The sequence below is a fragment of the Cetorhinus maximus genome, chromosome 10 (assembly GCF_964194155.1).
Source record: "Cetorhinus maximus chromosome 10, sCetMax3.hap1.1, whole genome shotgun sequence".
In the NCBI taxonomy this organism is placed as follows: domain Eukaryota; kingdom Metazoa; phylum Chordata; class Chondrichthyes; order Lamniformes; family Cetorhinidae; genus Cetorhinus; species Cetorhinus maximus.
This window is the reverse complement of record NC_135888.1, coordinates 43,312,360-43,332,459: the sequence shown is the minus strand read 5'-3', so window position 1 is coordinate 43,332,459 and position 20,100 is coordinate 43,312,360. Positions and strand designations below refer to the sequence as shown.

General features: G+C 42.5%; 1 protein-coding gene across 1 annotated transcript in view; it reads left to right on the top strand.

Annotated features, from left to right (window-relative positions):
* Nucleotides 1-14,064, top strand: part of nsmfa (NMDA receptor synaptonuclear signaling and neuronal migration factor a) — a 66,008-nt gene extending 51,944 nt beyond the window's left edge. Inside the window, exons 15-16 of the mRNA XM_078550355.1 lie at nt 8,956-9,031; nt 12,069-14,064. Coding sequence (XP_078406481.1) covers nt 8,956-9,031; nt 12,069-12,166 — 174 coding nt within the window. The 3' untranslated portion in view covers nt 12,167-14,064. The remainder of the gene's footprint in view (nt 1-8,955; nt 9,032-12,068) is intronic.
* The last annotated feature ends 6,036 nt before the right edge of the window (nt 14,065-20,100 follow it).

The following is a 20,100-nucleotide window of genomic DNA, read 5'->3' as shown; positions in this document are numbered from 1 at the left end:
TGATGTGTTTCTCAGGTTCATGATTAATAAAGTAAAGGGCCCAAGCCTTGTCCTTTCAGAGCCTGCCACAATCTCCCCATTTTGCCCGAAAAATGTTCAACCTGTCCTCTGACTTCTTGTGTTCTGCTACAAAATCAGATATCAAAATGTGAGTCACTGCGGCCCTCCTCTATGCAACCATCCTGAAACTACTTTACCTCAGCATTTCTTTTTTAAAATTCATTAATGGGATGTGGATCTCGCTGACAAGGCCAGCAGTTACTGCCCACCCTAAATGCCCTTGAGAAGGTGGTGGTGAGCTGCCTTCTTGAACTGCTCCAGTCCGTGTGGTGTACACCCACAGTGCTGTTAGGGAGGGAGTTCCAGGACTTTGATCCAACGACAGTGAAGCAACAGCGATATATTTCCAAGTCAGGATAGTGAGTGGCTTGGAGGGGAACTTGCAAGTGGTGGTGTTCCCATCTATCTGCTGCCTTTGTTCTTCTAGGTGGTAGAGGTCGTGGATTGGAAGATGCTGTCGAAGAAGCCTTAGAGAGTTGCTTCAGTGCATCCTGTAAATTGTACACACTGCTGCCACTGTGCATCAGTGGTGGAGGGAGTGAATGTTTGTGGACGGGGCGCCAATCAAGTGTGCTGCTTTGCCTTGGATGGTGTCAAGTTTCTTGAGTGTTGTTGGAGCTGCACTCATCCAGGCAAGGGGAGGGTATTCCATCACACTCCTGACTTGTGCCTTATAGATGATGGACAGGATTTGAGGAGCCAAGAGTGAGTTACTCGTCACAGGAGTCCTAGCCTTTGACCTGCTCTTGTAGCCACAGTATTTATATGGCCAGTCCAGTTCAGTTTCTGGTCAATGGTAACCCCCAGAATGTTGATAGCTGGGGATTCAGCGATGGAATGCCATTGAACTTTCCCTTTAAAAGTCCCTTTCAAAGTAACCTCTTCGACTTTATGTTAAACCCTCCTTTTTAATATTTTTTCTGTCTTTCTCAGTGCTCTCCTCTCCCTTCACCTTGCAAAAACATTCCGTGATGTTCCCATACATGAGGTTGATGCCTGCTTTCAAGTTGTTGTGTCTTTAAATAAGTAACATTGCAGTTGGAGCTGGCTTGGTGGATAATATTTGGTTAGGATCAGCATATTCTGAATGTCTAAGCTGTTACATTCAGTGATGAGGGCCAGGGAACAGGAAAGAAGAATTTACATTTAGTAAGCATTATATCACAACAATTTGTCTTTATCTACTACCTTGTAGTATATAACAGGGGCATTATCAATGAAAATTTGATGCTGGATCACGTAGAAAAATACTAGCATGGATGACCAAAGGCTTGGTCAAAGAGGTAGGTTATAAGGAGCCACTTAAAGTGCATAGAGGGATGGAGAGGCTTTGGGAAGGAATTCCAGAGCTTGAGGACTTAGCAGCAGAAGACAAGACCCCCAGTGGTGGAACTAAGGAAATCGAGAATGCACAGGAGACCAGAATGGCAGGAGTGCAGAGAGTTATAAAGATAGCGAGATAGAATGAATGCAAGGCCATGGGGGGATTTGAATCTCAATCTCGGGATGCCCCAGAGTGCTTCACAGTCACACAATTCCTCATTTTTAAGCGTATTCACAGTTTAGTGGGCAAATGTGGCAGCCAAATTGTGCAGAGTAAGATCTAATAAACAACGAATGAGTAGTTTAGTGTTGTCGGTTAAGGGATTAATGTTGGCCGGAATATTTGGAAAACTCCTTGTTATTCTTCAGTAAAGTGCAACAGAGAAAGGAGGCTAATGACAAATGTCAGGTAGTACGGGAGAGAAACAAGCTGAATACAAGTGCAGAGGAGAACAGAAAAAGGAAGTAAGCAGAGCAAAAAGAGTATGGGAAAAGATTAGCGGGTAACATAAAAGGGAACAGTGGCGTTTTTCATAAAGATATAAAAAGCCTAGTCAAAGGAAGATTGGAGCCGATTAGAGACTGAAATGTAAATCTTGCGTTGACAAAGGGTATGTCTGAGGTACTAAATGAAGATTTTGCATTGGTCTTCACTGGAGAAGAGGATGTTGCCAATGCAGGAGGCACTCAAAAGGTTGGCAGCGCCAAAAGTAGAAAAGTCACCCACTCTGGAGGGGATTCATCCTAGATCGCTGAGGGAAGCGAAGATGGAAATAGTGGAGAATCTGGGGATAAGGGGTGACGCCAGAGGACAGGAGGATTGCAAATGTTACATTCCTATTCAAATCAGGGAGGTGGGATAAACCCAGTAATTAAGCCAGTCAGTTTAACATCAGTCGTCGGGAAACGTCTAAGGCATCATAACCTGGGAAATAATTAATTTTTACTTGTAAAACCACGGGTTAATTCATGATGGCAACACAAGTTTGTTCATAGCAAATCATGTTTGACAAACTTGATTATGTTCTTAGAAGAAATAACAAATGAGTTTGATGAGGGTAGTATGGTTGATGTATATATGGATTTTCAGAAGGTGTTTGATAAAGTGCTACACAATTGATTTATTAGCAAAATTGAAGCCTGTGGGATTAAAGGGACAGCAGTGTGGATACAAAATTGGCTGAGACCAGAGGGAACTATACAGCAGTGTCTCCCAGCGGTCAGTATTGGGCCCATTGCTTTTTTTGATATAAATTAATGACCTGGATTTGGGAATACAGAGCATCATTTCAATGCTTGAGGTTGAGATAAAACTTGTAAGTGGAGTAAGTAGTGAGGATGATAGTAGCAAACTTCAGAAGGACACAGATGGACTGGTGAAATGAGTGGACACATAGATCAAATTTAATGCAGAGAAGTGTGGTGATGCATTTTTGAGGGGGACTGAATAAACTAAATAGTACAATTTTGCAATATAAACTAAATAGTACAATTTTATAGGGTGTGCAGGAACAGAGGGACCTGGACTCCATATAAATAAAGCTTTGAAGGTGGCGGGACACATTGAGAAGGGCTGTTCAAAAGCAGACAGGATCCTTGGTTTTAAAATTAGACACACAAAGCCAGCCTGTCATGGAAAACCTTTATAAAACACAGGTTAGGCCTCAACTGGGGAATCATCCTTTAGGAAGAATGTCAAGGTCTTGGAGACTTACCAGAATTATACTTGAAATGATGGATTTCACTAAGAGAACTAGAAAAGCTGGAACGGAAAAGATTAAGGGCACATCTAATAGACATGTTCAGAATTATGAGCAACTTTGATAGAAACTGTTTCCAACTGAAAGAAATTGGCAACCAGAGGAAATAAAATTAAGATAATTGATAAAAGAGTCGGGGAGGTTGGGGTGGAAAGAATTTGTTTTGATGTAGAGCTGTTATAATCTGAAATGCACAGCCTGAAGGCAGTGGTGAAGACAGATTCAGTAGTGGTTTCTAGAAGGGAATTAGATATAGACCTGAAAATTAAAATAAAATGCACGGCTATGGGGAATGAGCAATGAAATGGCTTCTTCAGAGAATTGGCATTGGCATAGGCATGATGGGTGGAATGGCCTCAATTTGTGTTGTATTGCAATGGAATGCTATATGGAGATTGACAGCATTGGCAGCAATCTCCAAGCAGCTAGCTCTCCTTATTTGATCTACCAATCTGCTGAATGCCTGAGGTTATTCCATTTCTGTTGCCGTGTGATGTATTATTCATCATTGATCAGCAACGCTCGATAAACTGACAAAGCGACCTACTTTGTGAAAATCATACATGTGATCAATAAATCTGTGCTGTTAACATTAATGACGTGACTCCTTTTCTAAATCTGTATTTGATATTTGTTTATTTAGAATTACCTGAAAGAAAGGTGATTGTAACAGCTGATTCGGTTTTGTCTAGATCACCCTGAAGATAAAGTTATTTTGTTCCCTTCAAGCCTTGGACACATGCCATTTGTACAATTGTGAAGATATTTATGAAGCAAATATAAACACAGTTTTATTTTTTGAACAACATACTTTTAACCTTTAATCTTTCAGGTGGTATTATTAATCAATTAAAAGGATCTGATCAGTCACTTAATTTACAATCAGATTCCCATCTCTGATCTGACGCACTCTACCTTGTCTACCATCTCTTATTCCCCTTTTGTTTGACTGCCTAACCCTCTCTTTTTCAACTTGCTCACTATGACTTCAGCCGTTCTGTTTTTGTCACTCTGCCTCTCTATTTCTATTTTATTTGATCTTTCTGACTCTCTCACACACACTCTCTGCATCATTATGTATGCTTATCTCTCTCTGTTGATCTCTCTTACTGTTCCACTTCTCTCTGGAATCTTTGTTCTGGAGAGTAAGTCCGGTGGCAGGAGCAGAAGGCGGAATGACTTCATTTGGAGAGCAGGGCAGCTGAACACACAAGCACTTGCGCTGTTCAGCTCATTAATTATGCATCCGTGAACAGCATGATGAATCTTGTGGCGGGGTGGGCAGGAGGCAACCTGCCCCGCAGTTTCTTCATAGGCTCCAAAGCCGGGTGCCATATTTAAACGGCACCCGGACAGCCATTCAATCTTCTTCTCTGCTTCTTGACTCCCACCCCCCATCAGTCCTGCCTTGGTCTCACCCCTTTCCCTGTGCTCTGCCTTGGTGCTGCTGGTGGGAGTGGAAGATTCCACCCTCTGTCTGTGTGTGTGTGAGTCTCTCTCTCTCTCTCTTTCTGCCTCTCTCTCTCTGTCTTCCTGTCTCTCTCTCTCTCTCTCTCTCTCTCTCTTCCTGTCTCTCTCTCTCTCTCTTTCTGCCTCTCTCACTCTCTCTTTCTGCCTCTCTCTCTCTCTCTCTTTCTGCCTCTCTCTCTCTCTCTTTCTGCCTCTCTCTCTCTCTCTGCCTCTCTCTTTGTTTCTGCCTCTCTCTCTCTCTCTCTCTCTTTCTGCCCCTCTCACTCTCTCTTTCTGCCTCTCTCTCTCTCTCTCTCTTTCTGCCCCTCTCTCTCTCTCTTTCTGCCTCTCTCTCTCTGCCTCTCTCTCTCTTTCTGCCTCTCTCTTTCTGCCTCTCTCTCTTTCTGCCTCTCTCACTCTCTCTTTCTGCCTCTCTCTCTCTCTTTCTGCCTCTCTCTCTTTCTGCCTCTCTCTCTCTTTCTGCCTCTCTCTCTCTTTCTGCCTCTCTCTCTTTCTGCCTCTCTCTCTCTTTCTGCCTCTCTTTCTCTTTCTGCCTCTCTCTATCTTTCTGCCTCTCTCTCTCTTTCTGCTTCTCTCTCTCTCTCTCTTTCTGCTTCTCTCTCTCTCTCTCTTTCTGCCTCTCTCTCTCTCTCTCTTTCTGCCTCTCTCTCTCTTTCTGCCTCTCTCTCTCTTTCTGCCTCTCTCTCTCTCTTTCTGCCTCTCTCTCTCTCTTTCTGCCTCTCTCTCTCTCTTTCTGCCTCTCTCTCTTTCTGTCTCTCTCTCTTTCTGCCTCTCTGCCTCTCTCTATCTCTCTCTCTTTCTGTCTGTCTCTCTCGCACTCTCTCTTTCTGTCTCTCTCTCTCTCTCTGTTTATTCTGTCTCTGCCTCATTCTCAGTCTGTTTATTCAGTGTCTGTCTTCTCTGGCTATGTTTCTCCCTCCAACTCTCTCCCTCTTTTTATTTCCCTGAATTGTTATCCTCTGTCATTCTATATCTCTCTGGCAATCTGTTTCTATCTTTCTGTCAATCTCTCTATATATCCCTCTGTGTTTTTCTAGCTGTCTCTATATCTCCCTCTGAATGTTTCAGTGTCTGCCTGTTTCTCTGTATCTGCCTGTTTCTCTGTATCTGCCTGTTTCTCTGTATCTGCCTGTTTCCCCTTACTGCCTAATCTTTCTCTGCCTATCTCTCTCTGTCTCCCTTTTATCTCTGTTTAACCCTTTCTCTCTAACTGTCTGTTTCTGTCTGTCTCTGTAACATAAAGTAGGAAGAGTAAAAGCTACTCAGCGCCTCATTTAGTTCTCTGTATCTTAACTCCATCTGTCCACCTTGGTTCCATAACCCTTAAGTACCCTTTCCCAACAAAGATTTATTAATCTCAGTTTTGAAATTTTGAATTGACATACCCTCAACTTTTGCAGGAACAATGATCTAGATTCCCACTACTCTTTATGTGAAGAAGTGCTTCATGACATTACTCTTTGGTTTTGTTCTAATTTTAATGTGAGGCCACTTATTCTAGATTCTTTCATCTGAGGAAATATTTTCTTTCTACCTACCTTATCAAATCCTTTAATCATTTTAAGCACCTCAATTAGATTACTATTTAATTTTCTATACTCAAGAGAATACAAGCCTGGTTTATGCAAGCTGCCCTCATAATTTAACCCTTTAAGCCGCGGTATAATTTTGGTGAATCTACACTATACTACACTCCAAAGCCATTATATCATTCCAGAGTTGTGATGCTCAAAACTGAACACATTACACTAGTCAGAGCCTTCTGTAACTGTAGCATTACTTTCACCCTTTAGATTCCATCCCTCTTGAGGTAAAGATCAATAAGCTTTTTTACTTTTTATACCTGTTCACCAGCTTTGTGATTTCTGTACTTGGACTCCTAAATCTCCCTGTTGCTCCACAATTGCTAGATTCACATCATTTTGAAAATATTCTGATCTATTTTTCTTGGGTCCGGAGTGGATGACCGCGCTCTCTGTCTCTCTATCTCTGTTAATGTTTCTGTTCAGCTCTTTGACTGTACCTTTTTTTGATCCAGTGCTATTGGCAGGAGCTGCATGATTGGTTGTATTTTACTCAATGGCCGGGTGGGGGGGTGGTTCTCATCATCAAACATCAAAATAAAGTTTGAAAAAGAAACACCAACAATACACAAATCCAATCATATCCTTGATTCTGTCAAGGGTAGAAATCAGTCCTATCACCTGCTTTTTCGCAGACTCTGATTCTCCTCAACTTCCCTGTCAATTTCTTGTAGGTTTTTTCAAATTGTCATTTGAATTAGAAAGAAAACATAAATTTGAATGATGTTAATGCTGCAGGATGTAAAAGCTCTTTTCCAGAGAAATCTAATCCTTTGTATTCCAGGCACTCAGCCTGAAATCCCCGCTACTCATAATATGGCTAAGCTGTTACTCGACATGTTGCCCCAGACCGATCTCTTTCAGAGAGTTCCACCCAGTTCACACTTTCTGAAAAAAGTCTGTCTGTCTGTTCTCTTGCTTTCTCTCTGTCTCTGTTTCTCTCTCTCTCTCTCTCTCTCTCACTCTTTCTTACTTCATTGGCTGGTTCAGCCTCAGCTGGAGTATTGTGTCCAGTTCTAGGCACCACATGATAGGATGTGAAGCATTAGTGAGGGCGCAGAAAAGATTCACGAGAATGATTCAAGGGATAAGGAACTTCAGTTATATGGGTAGATTAGAGAAGCTGGAGCTGTTTTCCTTGGAGAAGAGAAGATTTGACAGAGATATTCAAAATCATGAGGGACCTGGACACATTAGGTAGGGAGAAACTGTTCCCATTGACAGAAGGATGGCGGCGATTCAAAGGCCACTGATTTAAGGTGATGAGCAAAAGAAGCAACAGTGGCATGAGGAAAAGGTTTTACGCAATGAGGAATTAGGATCTGGAATGCACTGTCTGAGAGTGTGGTGGAGTCAGATTTAATGGAGGTCTTCAAAAGAGAGTAGAATAATTACCTGACAGAAAAAATTGGCAGGGCTACTGGGGAAAGGTGAGGGAGTAGGACTAGGTGATTCAGTCTTGCAGAGAGCCAGGATGGACTGAATGGCCCCCTTATGTACTGTAACCATTCTATGATCTTAAGAATGTTGTCCATCTAACTCTCAGAAAGAGTCCTGTCCATCTCTCTCAATGAGAATGTTGCCTCTTGTTCTCTCTCCAGGAGTCCTGTTCTTTCCCTCTCCTTCTGAGTTATGTCCATCTCTCTCACTGTGAGAATGCTGTCCCTGTCTCTCTCATCTCTCTCTCTCTCTCTCTCTCTCTGAGTTCTCTCATCTCTCTTTCTGTGGGAATGTTGTCTTCCCTGTCCCCCTCTGTTTTTATGAGATTGCTGTTTATCTCTGCTTCTCTTTCTGCACCCCCAAATGCCATCCATCATCTTCATTTATGAACCCACTAAACAAAGTTGTTGCACGTGATGGCATCTAATCAACAGCTTTGATGAGGAGAGGGCTGAAAATCTCAGTCAGCAGATAGATAGCTCATTAAGCGAGGCAATGAGAGACCTCAGTGAGGTGACTAGCTCGCATAGTAACATTTAGGGTTGTATATTACTGAAAAGAGAGACATGTTGCCCAATTGCAGAATCACCTAGCAGTAGATAGGCAGAGTACAGACCACATTCAACTAGCAAAACACAAAACAAAACGTCCACTGTTAGATGTGATACAGCAATTAGGCCACACGTGCCAAACAATCCTGGGTGTGCTACAGCCACACTAACAACCAATTTAAGATAATCAGTTAAGCTCACAGCATGGCTCATTTACATTTGCTAGAAGTGACATACATTCATACGCAGGGACCTGTTCCCTGTAAATAAAAGGAATATGTTCAAGCCTTGAGCCATTTTTGATTTACCCAGGCATTTGGGAAGCCTGTAGTGTCCTGTTTCTTTCTCCATGGCAACGCCTAGGCTAATCAGGGTCGACTTGCCAACCAATCAGCACCCTTTTCTCTTGTGATCGTTTGAAATTTGGCATTCTTGCATTTGTCCAGATCAGTGCAAAATGAAAATCTTCAGCAGTACGTCTCTCTTTTCAGCAATATTTAGGATTATGCTGCAATTCAGGGCAATGAGCTTGCACTGGGGTATGAACTCTTTATGAGCCAGTTGTGGGAGTGGGAGGTTGCCTGTCTATAAAGGCAACTGTTCCACAGGACTGTGTGTAATAATTATTTTAATTGGGTTACTATAGATCCATAGGGACTATAGACTTAAAAAAACGATTTGTGAACTGGTCGACCCAGATTTTAAGTAACATTGGACTTGAGCACTCCATGTGCTTCACATATTTAAGCCTTTGCTTGTTGCTTTCAGCTTTTTCGGAGCCTGACTGTCTTGATGACTCCTCACCGAATATCCTTTGAGTCTCCATTGGAGCTTTCAGCGCAAGGTATGTCGAGGTTTCCCTGTTCTCTTAAAAGGGTAGTTAATTTTTCAGTATTCATCATAGAAAATGTTGGGAGGATTGCGGCTCTTCAACACATGTCTGATACCAATGGTGAGGTTAGAGAAGTTCATACCAATGGCCTAATGAGTAGCAGGTTTGTTCTCTTTTTAGGGTTACTGTCAACGGGTTCATTTCAACACCCAAGGAAGTATTGTTGAAAAATCTTACTTAGGTTTGTGTCCTTTTCTTACATTATGAAACTTGATCATGGGCTGAAGGCACCAATGCAAAATCCCTACCACTGTGATGCCAAACAAACACATACAGCCAGATTTTTGCAGAGACCTTTAAATTGGCGGGTGAACCCGGATTCAGAAGTTCTGCCCCCTTTCAGATAGGTCCAATTTTTGCCGGTGGGGAAAGGGGGTGTGAATCACACAGGAGGAAAACCAACCTCAGCAGAGCCATTTGAACTTGGTGCTGAGTTTAACAGACTTCATTTTGGTGACCCAAAAGCCTTAACCCACAGTGTGGGAGTCACAAACTGGTGTAGATGTAAACGCACTTGAAGGGCAGATAAGGTCTGTATAACTGTCATGATGTGAAGTACTTTTAAATTCCACGCTCTTTAAACTTGGAAAAAAAACAGGATGCAGCTGTTTGTGAGAATTAAAGAGAGTCTGCTGAACTGATTTAATTGATAGGCCATCTGGTGTAGGTTATAAAAAGGTTGTCATCTGTTTGTGCAGTTTCAATAGAGTTCTTTGCTGACATTTCCCAAGTTATCATTATGTCATTATGAATGCTTGGCTGAGCTTCAAAATATACAATTATCCCAACAGGAGGGGCTCTGAGTTCATTGATTGACTATTTAAAGAGGCTATTAAAGGATTAGCTGGTTTTAATTTAGGGTCTGCAATGAAGTTTGTTTTTATAAGCGATTGAATATTTGAGAAGATTTTAAAAATTTGAATGGATTTCATGAATTGGAATTTTTTTCACTATTGTGTATGAATGGGAGCTATATTAGATTGTTAGTTTTTTTTCATCTCCACATGGCTACTGAGGTCTGCCTGTGGTGGATACTGGATGAGTGGCTATGGAGGTGGCATGGGGGGGGGGGTAGATGCGGGGCATAAGTTGGCATAGAGGGATCATAGTGGTATGAGGAGGTATGGGGGTTTGGGTGGGGGGCATAGTTGGTATGGAAAGGCCATAGGAGTATGAAGGGGCATGGGGGTAGATGGAGGCACAGGTTGGCATGGGGCAGGGAAGGGCTTGAGGGTCTAAGAGCTTCTGAAACAACTGGGACCTAAGTTCCAGAGAACTGGGACGGGTCTTCCAACCAGCGTGCCTTGGCACACACCTGTCCCCGCATCCAGCCAGGATGTTCTTCTGGAGTTGGTGGGCCCAACTCGATCCCATGCCTGCCTCACTCCCCAAAGCAAGAATTGGGTCTAGCTGGGCCCTTTAAAGTGAGGCGGGTCTGCTGAGTCTGGAAACTTCCCAACTCGAGCTATTTAAGACGGAGATAAGGAGGAACTCCTTTTCCCAGAAGGTCGTTAGTCTTTGGAATTTTCTACCCCAGAAAGCAGTGGAGGCTGGGTAATTGAATAAACTTAAGGCTGAGTTAGACAGATTCTTGATCAACAATGGAGACAACGGTAATGGGCGGTGGGGGGAAGGGGGTAGGAAAGTAATGAAAGTATATGCCTCCTTAAGTAAGGAGACCAAAATTCTACTCCGTAATCGAGGTGTGTTCTCACCAACGTCTGGCCCTGTGAAGGACTTGGCTTTGTCAGTCTGCACCATCCACTAGCCTATCAGTGCTAACTGTCGAGGCCCACACTTTCAGATTACTCACTTAGATGAGGCACAGGAGATGTTACCATAGAACCTATGGGGTAGGACTTGCAGGAAAGGAGAGAAAAAAACTGGGGAAAAATATTATGCCTAAAATTGCAATGCCAGTTAGAAAAGTATGTCTTCCACTCTCGGTGTGACATGGCTCAATTCTTGGCTTCATCTTTTATAGTTAGAAACAGTGGCCCACATTTTATGGTGGGGGCGAGGGATGCGGCCCACTTGCCCCCCCAACCACCACCACCCCGAAGGAAAGTCAGCTGGAAGCCAATTCACTCCGTGCAAGCACACCCCACAGCCATAATGCACTATGGGCTGGCTAAGTTGGCAAACAGTGGGACTTCGCCTCTCACTGGGGCGGATGTCATGCCCTCCAGAGCTGCTGACCAATCCGATTGGCCAGCAGTCCTAGCAGCGCCAAGAGCTCAGTAGCGGGCACTCCCAGGACAGTAAGTAATCTGAATAAGAAGGCCCAATGGATCCCAGAGTGAGGCAAGTCTGGGGTAGTGGGAGGGGAGGGTTTGGCTAGCTTAGGGAGGTGGTGGGGTATGGGTTTTGGAGAGCAGGTGGATTGGAAGGAAGGGGGGTGTTACTACCTTAGGGGGGGGCTACCCCCGATATGCAAAGGGCACGCCCCCCCCCCCCCCCCCCCCCCCCCCCCCGCCCCAAGATAGTACACGCCCCTCCTTCCCGCTCTTTTAAAAACTTCCTTAAAAAGCAGGCTGTCCATTCCTGTCCATGACAACCGTATTATGGCATAGGCAGCGTATTATTGGGGTTAATTGGCTTGTTAACAAACTCAATTGACCCTTAAGTATATATTTAAATATGGCAGGCGGGTTGCTGATTTCGGTGCCTGCCCACTTACCATGTTATGGAGATGAGCTCGGGGGTGGGTGGGAAGGTGTTTGGCCCACCCTATTTTTTATGCTCCCCTGCCAAAAACACGCCTGGCAGGAGCACATAAAATCCAGCCCGGTATTTAGAAGAAGGGTCTCCAAAGGTTCTAAAATGCTTGAGCCTTGAGTGAAAAATTCACAAAGTTCAGATCTCCTGGGTGCTAAGTAATAAGGAATGTCACGATCAGGGAGTAAATTGGCCATGTTTTAGCCATCTGATTCAATGACCATTATTGTTGATGAGCCCATTTAATGAATGTTGTCACATTGAATTTCAGGAAAGCGGATGATAGAGACATACTTTGACTTTCGTCTCTATAGACTCTGGAAATCCAGGCAGCACTCAAAGCTGCTGGACTACGATGACATCTTGTGAGGCAGAGGAAAACTCAGATTTGGAATAATCACTTGTAGCCGCTCTTATTGAGAACAACGTCTCCTCAATGCTGGAGACAAAACGGAGGGTCTCCGAAGGGATTGAGAAGAGGCAGAAGACACCTCTGTTATATCTTGTTCGGATGAAGAAAGACTTAATGGAAGTCGTGGAAAGAATGGCAAAGAGAGGTTAGGGCCTTTGTCTCTTTGAGTAGAAGGAGCAGGAATCAGAATTTTTCTTTCTGCTGATTGCGGCCAGTCCAGGTCAAGACAGGAGAGCTCGGGTTTTTTTTTTCATCTTAAAGTCCTTATGCAAAAGACGAGGCCGAATAGGTCAGCTGTTGGAATCGTGGTAAAACCAGAGTGTGCTAAACAAGATTCTTTGAAGGTTCTAATGATGGAAAATTCTAAATTCCCCATGGGCCCAGCTTGAAATACATACGTGGCCTGGGGTGTCCGTAAGAACCTCGATGTGAAGGCAGGTTTCATGAAGGAGAAAGCTAAAGGTTTTGTTATTGAATATAAGTACATTGAATTTTTAATTGAATAGTGCTAATTATAAGAGTTATTTGGTAAGAGTGTCTCAGTAGTTAGGAGGATATTTAATCTATTTGAGAGTATAATGTAGTGGATTCCATTAACATTGCCTTCAGTTTGCCACTCAAGCAGTGATAACAAGCATGAAAGGAACCAATTCCTTTGTTCACAATGTTCAAAGGTTGATTCTCCAGATAGAAGCATCAAGGGGTACCTTTCTGTGATGAAGTGACCTCATAGTCTTTGTGAATTACAGTTCTAATATTTGTGTATCTAACAGGCGTGACAGAGTAGTGGTAAAATCTATACGGGTTTTATTGTGTTTTAAGCAAAAGTGGCTGAAGGTCTGGCCTAATAACCAGGAGGAGCCAAAAATGACTTTATTAGGTAAAATGCTGAATCAGAGTGTATTGACAGTGAGAGGAGCTGGGTGCCATCTAGATCCGTTACGAACACCGGCAACATTGCTTGCATCTGATTGGAGACACCATGTTGGTCTTTTTTGTCAATTCTGGATTTATCTAAACTTGAGGATAGATCTGTTGCACTAGCGAAGGACTGAATGTGAGCTACTGACTTTTATTGATAGACACACAGGCATGATTGCGTTTAAAGATTATTTATACTCCATAGTATTGTCATGAAAAATAGCATTCTTAAAATGACTGCTTGGCATCATCATGGAGACCTTTTGTTGTTCCGATATAGGTTAGGTTGTCTAGGTTAGAAGCTGCCCCTTTATTAAGATATTACTGTAGTCCAAGCCTTTAAAGAATATTCTAGCATGTGTTGCATTGTAGTCTACAAGGGGAAAAACTCAAAACTCTTTTCTATCAATTACGTTTCAGGTAACTCCTTTAATTCTTCTGAAGGTATGTCAGCCGGTTTTAAACAGTAAAGTTTCACTCTATTTCAGTAAAATATTCCAACAGTTAGGCTAATTTCAACAGCCACACTGTAACCTTTGTGTTCACGGGTGTGGGGAGACGATACACCAATGGTTTTAACCTTCCGAGGCCTGAAGAGTTCGGCATGCAGATTAATAAGCACCAAATAGTTTTTCAATCTCAATTTTCTCGACATGTACCCTTTATCAGTGTGATAGTGTCGTGCAAGTACTTAGTAATCGTGTCGGATGATCTTTGTCACTATTTTAATGGAGAGTTAGTCCCTTTAAAGATAGACATGTCAAGTGTTTATACGCTAATAAAGTTCATCATAAACCCTCACCAGTAATCAGTGAACCTACGTGTAACTGAGTGCAGTGGGAGCAATATATTAACACAAGAATTACAAATTAATTATGGATGAGGAAGGCCATTCAGCCCCTCTTAATTATTCCCTCCAGAAACACCCGATCATGCCCCATTTCTGTGTCTGGTTGATTGTTAACCTTTACTATCCCCTCTGTCACCACTTCCAGTAGATGCTGAGAATTGGATCATTACCCACCTGTATAGGACCAGTCTAGTTATGAGAAGCCCAGTAGTAGCATGGTTTTTAAAATTATTAAACTTTTCCCATCTATTAGCATGTGTTAAGAGTTATTGATGATTTTCACCATCGTTGAAGCGGATGGCCTTGCACCTTTCCATCCAATCTTAATCTTGGCAAAGGTAGTGACCCTACCTGAGAGAAAGGAGTAATGTAAACCTTTTGTAAGTGATCTAAGATTGTGGTCCTGAGTTCTCTTATTCCATTACTACATGCATCGAATACAAAATAACTCACACGGCCTACTGCTGCTCAATATTGAGGCCTGCGCAGTTGCCAAACTAATATCTTAATCAATCCATCCTTAATTTTGATGCTGAGACAATGGTCTGAAGATTGATTAAAACCTACAACAAACCTTTCAAGATTGAGTTAGACTGCTTTTGAAAAATTGTAGTTTTATTTATTTAACTTAATCACCAATATTAAGCCAATTTTCATGTCAGTTAAGTGCAGGATATTAGATGAGTATAATCTTATTAATTAAATGAAGATCTAAGACATAAGAACCCATCTGAAATCAGGAAGGAGGTCCCTCAGGGTCACTCCCACCCAGTAATAGTTGTGGTCGTGTTACTCGGAAAGATTACAGCCTACGTTTGGTTGGAGGGGAGGCAGTTTTTATGGCAAACTTCACAACATCCTCACTGAACGATTGAATTGTGATGAGTGCAGCAGGATTTGCTGGATAGTGGATCAGTAGGAGATTATGTACTTTTATGTCTAGATATTATAACAATTATATCATATAAAATACATGTACTTATACCAAGAATAGATGTGAACCTTCACAGGCAAAATCTGAGAGTATATGTATGGATTAATGTTTGGCTGTTTGACTCATTGTTGGGACAGAATTTTTTTTTATTGAACTAAATTGGCAAGAATGGAAACCCTTAAACTCTCCTTTTGAAGATGCATTTATGTTAAAGTACCAGCATGAGGGCTATTGCATTGAGTGACGGCCTGTTGCTTATAACCCACCCACCTTGAGTTGCTCCTGATAGCCTGAGATATCACACAACCATTAAGAATTCCTGTGGGTTACATTGAAAATCTTCACGCATTTAATAAATATGGCCACCATTTGAGGAGCTAAACATTGACCCATAGGGTTATGGAAGAGGGAAATGGAGTTTATTTTTAAAAGATGTTGTCACCAGGGGCCAGCAGACTGGAGATGGCTGTCAGTGCTGGACTCTCAGTACACCCACTGCATCTTATTTACTTCACAAAGCTCAACCAAGAAAAGATGTGAGCATGGCAGAAGGATCAAAAGTGAAGATCCTGCATGTCTTGCTCCCTCCATGTGGGAAAATAGTATCCAAGATGAAGCTCTGCTCATTCTCCTGGATGCCAGTGTGCATTCAGTGCACGATGGTTCTCAGAGCTCAAATACCTCACAAAAAATTCCCATCTCCCCACTGTGGTGCAGATTGTCCTTTACAGTGACAGTTGGTGAGAGCATCTGTCCTGCTGCCTTCTGGGCAATGCTCATTGATGACAGTCACATTGATGGCAGCAAATGGATAGAACTGTGCTCTCCCTCGCACGTGATGGTTCCTCAACTGATTCCAAGGCTACTGTGTACAGTAAAAGCACTACAGTTGACTGCTGTTTTAAGTGGCCCTTAGTGTTGTATTGAAATTTATTTAAGTGTATTGGTGACTGTGAAATATCACTTAATTGCACTTAATTGGTCACCTGTAACTGCTTTCACGACTGACAGCATCAGTGAATACAGCTCAAGGTGCTCCCTTGTGGGACAACCCAGTTTCGAAAGAACAAAACTGTATCATTGTACTGCTCACTGCTGCTCCCTGTTCAAATAAAAAAAGCTCAGCACCTCTCCTTCACACCCCCTCCAGGAGGATTAGACTGTTTATACCATGACATGGGAAAGTAAGGATGGCCACATACCACATCTGTATTTGGGCTGATGGTACAAGAGACCGATCAACTCTTCTGTCAGTTGTCTCGGCTGCAACCCCTTGGTTAGTTCTGTTTGTTGTATCTCTATTGTGCAATCTCAGGCCACCCGTAACTTATTAACAGTGCTAATTGATAGAATCATTTATAGGCAATAGGAGTGTTAACTATTGTAGAGAAAATTGAATAATTTTTGATATGGTGACATATTACAGACTGTTTATTGTACAAGCATCAAGTTTTATAATCTGGGCAAAACAACTTCAAATTGTTTTGAAGTTTAACAAGTTCAAAATGTATTCAATCAGCTCATTAAAAAAGGCATTAAACCTCTGACCTTTGCCTCATCCTAGATAAAGAAGCTAACATGAGCCTGATGTTGTAAAGCTAGGTCGTCATTCAGTAGCTGAGTTGATGCAATATAACAGCCCCAATCATTGAAAAGAAGACTCTAAATAACAAGAAAAAAAGGACTTTATATAGCTCATTTCATGACCTTGGGACATTCCAAAGCGCCTTCCAGCCAATGCAGTACTTTTTGAAGAGTAGCCACTGTTGTAATGTAGGAAATGTGTCAGTCAGTTTGGACACAGCAAGCTTCCACAAACAGCAATGAAATAAATGACCAGACCATTTGATTTTGGTGTTGGTTAAGGGATAAATATTGGTCAGGAATCCCCTGCTATTCTTCAGATAATGCCATGGGATCTTTTGCTTTCACCTGAGAGGGCAGACAGGGCCTGGGTTTATCATCTCATCTGAAACAAAGCACTGCCAATAGTGCAGCACTCCCTCAGAACAGCCTAGATTACATGATTACGGTTCTGGAGTGGGACTTGAATCCACAAGCTTCTGATTCAGAGGCGAGAGTGCTAGCCACTGAGTCACAGCGAATGTCACTGAACACTCCATTACTGAAGCAGTGACTCATCCTGGGAAGTATTTCTTGGCTGTTGATATTATCCTGGTCTCAGCATCGAGGTGAAAACAAGTAGCTTGCTTGGAATTTTAGCAGTCCTTGTGCTTCTAGCCCCTGCTTTCCCATATGCTGTTAATTTACTCTCAATGCTGTGGAGGTCTGTCTATGTCACTCCGAGAGGATGGAAGAAGTTGAGCCTCAGCAGCCTCAATGCACTTGTGGCAGAGACTGGAGACTGCAATATTAGCACTGGCTTGTATTGGCAGGTAGAAGTAATTATCAGCTATATGATAAAACAGTACCAACACCTAAAAACACCTCAACAAAAAAACACAAGAACAAGTGAGCTCAGAGTCAATTGGCAGAATCATTCATTTGGTGTGATCATGTTGTCACGCCTACCACTGCCCCTTTAAAATCCCTTTCGGCTTCATATACAACAGCGACCTAATCCCTTTAATTTTGCCTAAATGTCACCCTGCCCCATTAAATTCTCACCCTCACCCCCTGGTACTGTCAGAGGGACAGTTACTGGGAGTTGGCAGTGCTGAATTGCTACTGCTTTTCAACCTTGGGGCTACGCTAGTGCCCATCATCTGTTGGATAAATGGTTAACCTCACGTATCATACAGGATGGTGGAACCAAGGTTCAGTACTTATTTAAATAAGTATAAAATGATTGTTTGGTCAAGTTGCAGTTCTAGTGTACAGCATATGAAGTAATTATCACATGAGTGAGATGGTGATAATTTGAGTTTAGGTAATTGTTTAGCAGGTGTTTAATTCTCGATACTTTTAAAACTTGCTGCCAACAACTGTGCTGTCCGTGACTCTGTGCAATGTGAGGCTGGGCAATTTGCTGGCTGCTTCAGGTAAACAGGCTGGGCTGAATTTACTAACTTTAAGAGGTCATGTCTTGTGTCAGAGGCTAAGTTATGTTTTAAATTGCAGTTGATATTAGTAACAGTTTCAATATATTGCAAAAAAAATCTTCCTTTCGTTAATTGCCCTTTGTCCCAGGTCCCCTGTTCCCTATTTCTGAATCTCCTTTTTCCTGCCCCTGAACCCCCTTTTCCCTATCCCTGATTATTTTTGGATCTGACCCATGGATATGCAGTGTGATGATCTGCGGTAAATCCCACTAGTTTCTGCACTCACTGCTTGCAATGTAATTCGCTCGAATACTGTGACTTCACATAGAGGTTGCAGAGGTGGTGGGAATGCTGGTTCTGCTTAGAAAAAACCACATGTTAATATATGTTCTAAAACAGTAATGCCAAGCGCCCAAACTCTAAACAGCGCAGGAGTATACCTCTCTCAGACACCCTGAGACTCCTCGCAATCACACTCTGTGCCTTGGAACCATGAGTTAAGAGTAAATTGTCTGGGATCAGCCCCATTGAAAAGAATCTCCATGTGGTTGGAGTAGTGTGTGAACTGACTCAGTTTGACGATGTACACCTTCAGCCGTGGGTGGGTAACACAAAACTTCCAAAGGCAGCTGGGCAGGAAGTATTTTAAAAGGTCAGTCAGTAACCAGCTCTGTAGTGGCTTTGATTTCAACAGTCACAAGGCAGATCATAGGGAAAAGCAGCTTTGTAGACTAAAGCAAAACATCCCATCCGAATCGCTGCTCTCTGCACAGACATCAGCTCAGCTCCAAGATACTGCTTTTTCAGTGTACAGTGACAGAGCTACTGACAGAATGCTTTTAGAGTCCAGGACATATACGCAGTGACCTAGGAACACAATCACTGATGTTCTATTTAAATTCTATTGAGTGGTTAGATCTGGTTGCTTCAGGCTAAAGTATTCAGCATGGTAAGGATTCTGAGGTTTTGATATTTGGTGCATTGCTATCCAGGCGTTTGATGTGCAATACCAGGTACAACTGGTTAGGATTGTGTGGCATCATGGTTACCGTAGATTGATGTGGCACAGTACCGGGTAGGAAAATGTGAAAGATGACACAATACTCCTTAGAAAAGTTTATTATTTGGCATTGCCTTTGTTAAGTGTTTGAGATTTGGCATTATACTGGTTAGGAGAGTTTGGTGGTTGGCTTTGTGCTGGCTAACAATGGTTTGTAGTTGCTGTTATGCTATCTAAGAATAGTTTTTAATATTTGGGGTTGGTAGGCATTTGACATTCGACTCAGTACTGGTTAAGATAATTTGATTGGTGTGGTGCTGTTTAGAAGAGTTTGGAGTTTGCCATGGTGTTGGTTAAGATAGTTTGATGTTTGGTGTATTGCAGGTTAGGCAAGGTGGATTAGTGTGAAGCTGGTTAAGATGGTTTGATGTTTGGTGCAATGTTTGTTAAGATAGTTTGATGTTTGGCGTGATGCTGGATAAGATAGTTTGATGTTGGTTAGCACAATTTGACTTGGTCTGCCTTTGGTTGGTCCTTTGCCACACGATATATCTGAGCTTGTTTAAATTTGCCTTTATATAGTTAATACAGTTTATTTAAAGCACAGATTTTTCTATTTTATCACAGTGAAATAACTGTGTTGAACACTTGGAGCAATAAAGTCACAGTGCAGTGTTGGTGTTATGAGAGATGGCTCCCTCACTCCCCCTGTATGGGCTGTTCTCACACCAGTCCCAACATTTTCTTCATTTATGCTACAGTTGCAAAGGGAATGAGGCCAACCTGGCTGGTCAAGAGGGAGAGCCAGTGTAACTGGTGACAAAGAGGCCCCAACTGGGTGGCTATTGGTTGGCTAGACCCTCTTTCAAATTCTAGTCCTAGATTGTGTTGGGTTTTTCAGCTCTTTCCCGGTGAAAGGTGCACAGGCTTGGGGGTGGGGAGGACATTCTGACTCATGGGGAGGCAAATAGGCAACAAAGCAGATTGTCCCTTTTTGCTGGCACCAAGGTGTTGGCCAAACCCTACAGTGGATTCATTTTGTAATTGTAGTAGATATTTGTCTTTTTCAGCATCCTCCTTATTAATGCTAATTGTGTCTTAAAGCACCTCCAGAATAGGGTTGATTATATTTTATATCCTGATAATTCCAGTTTCAGCGACCTCTTCCCACTCTGCCCTTTCTT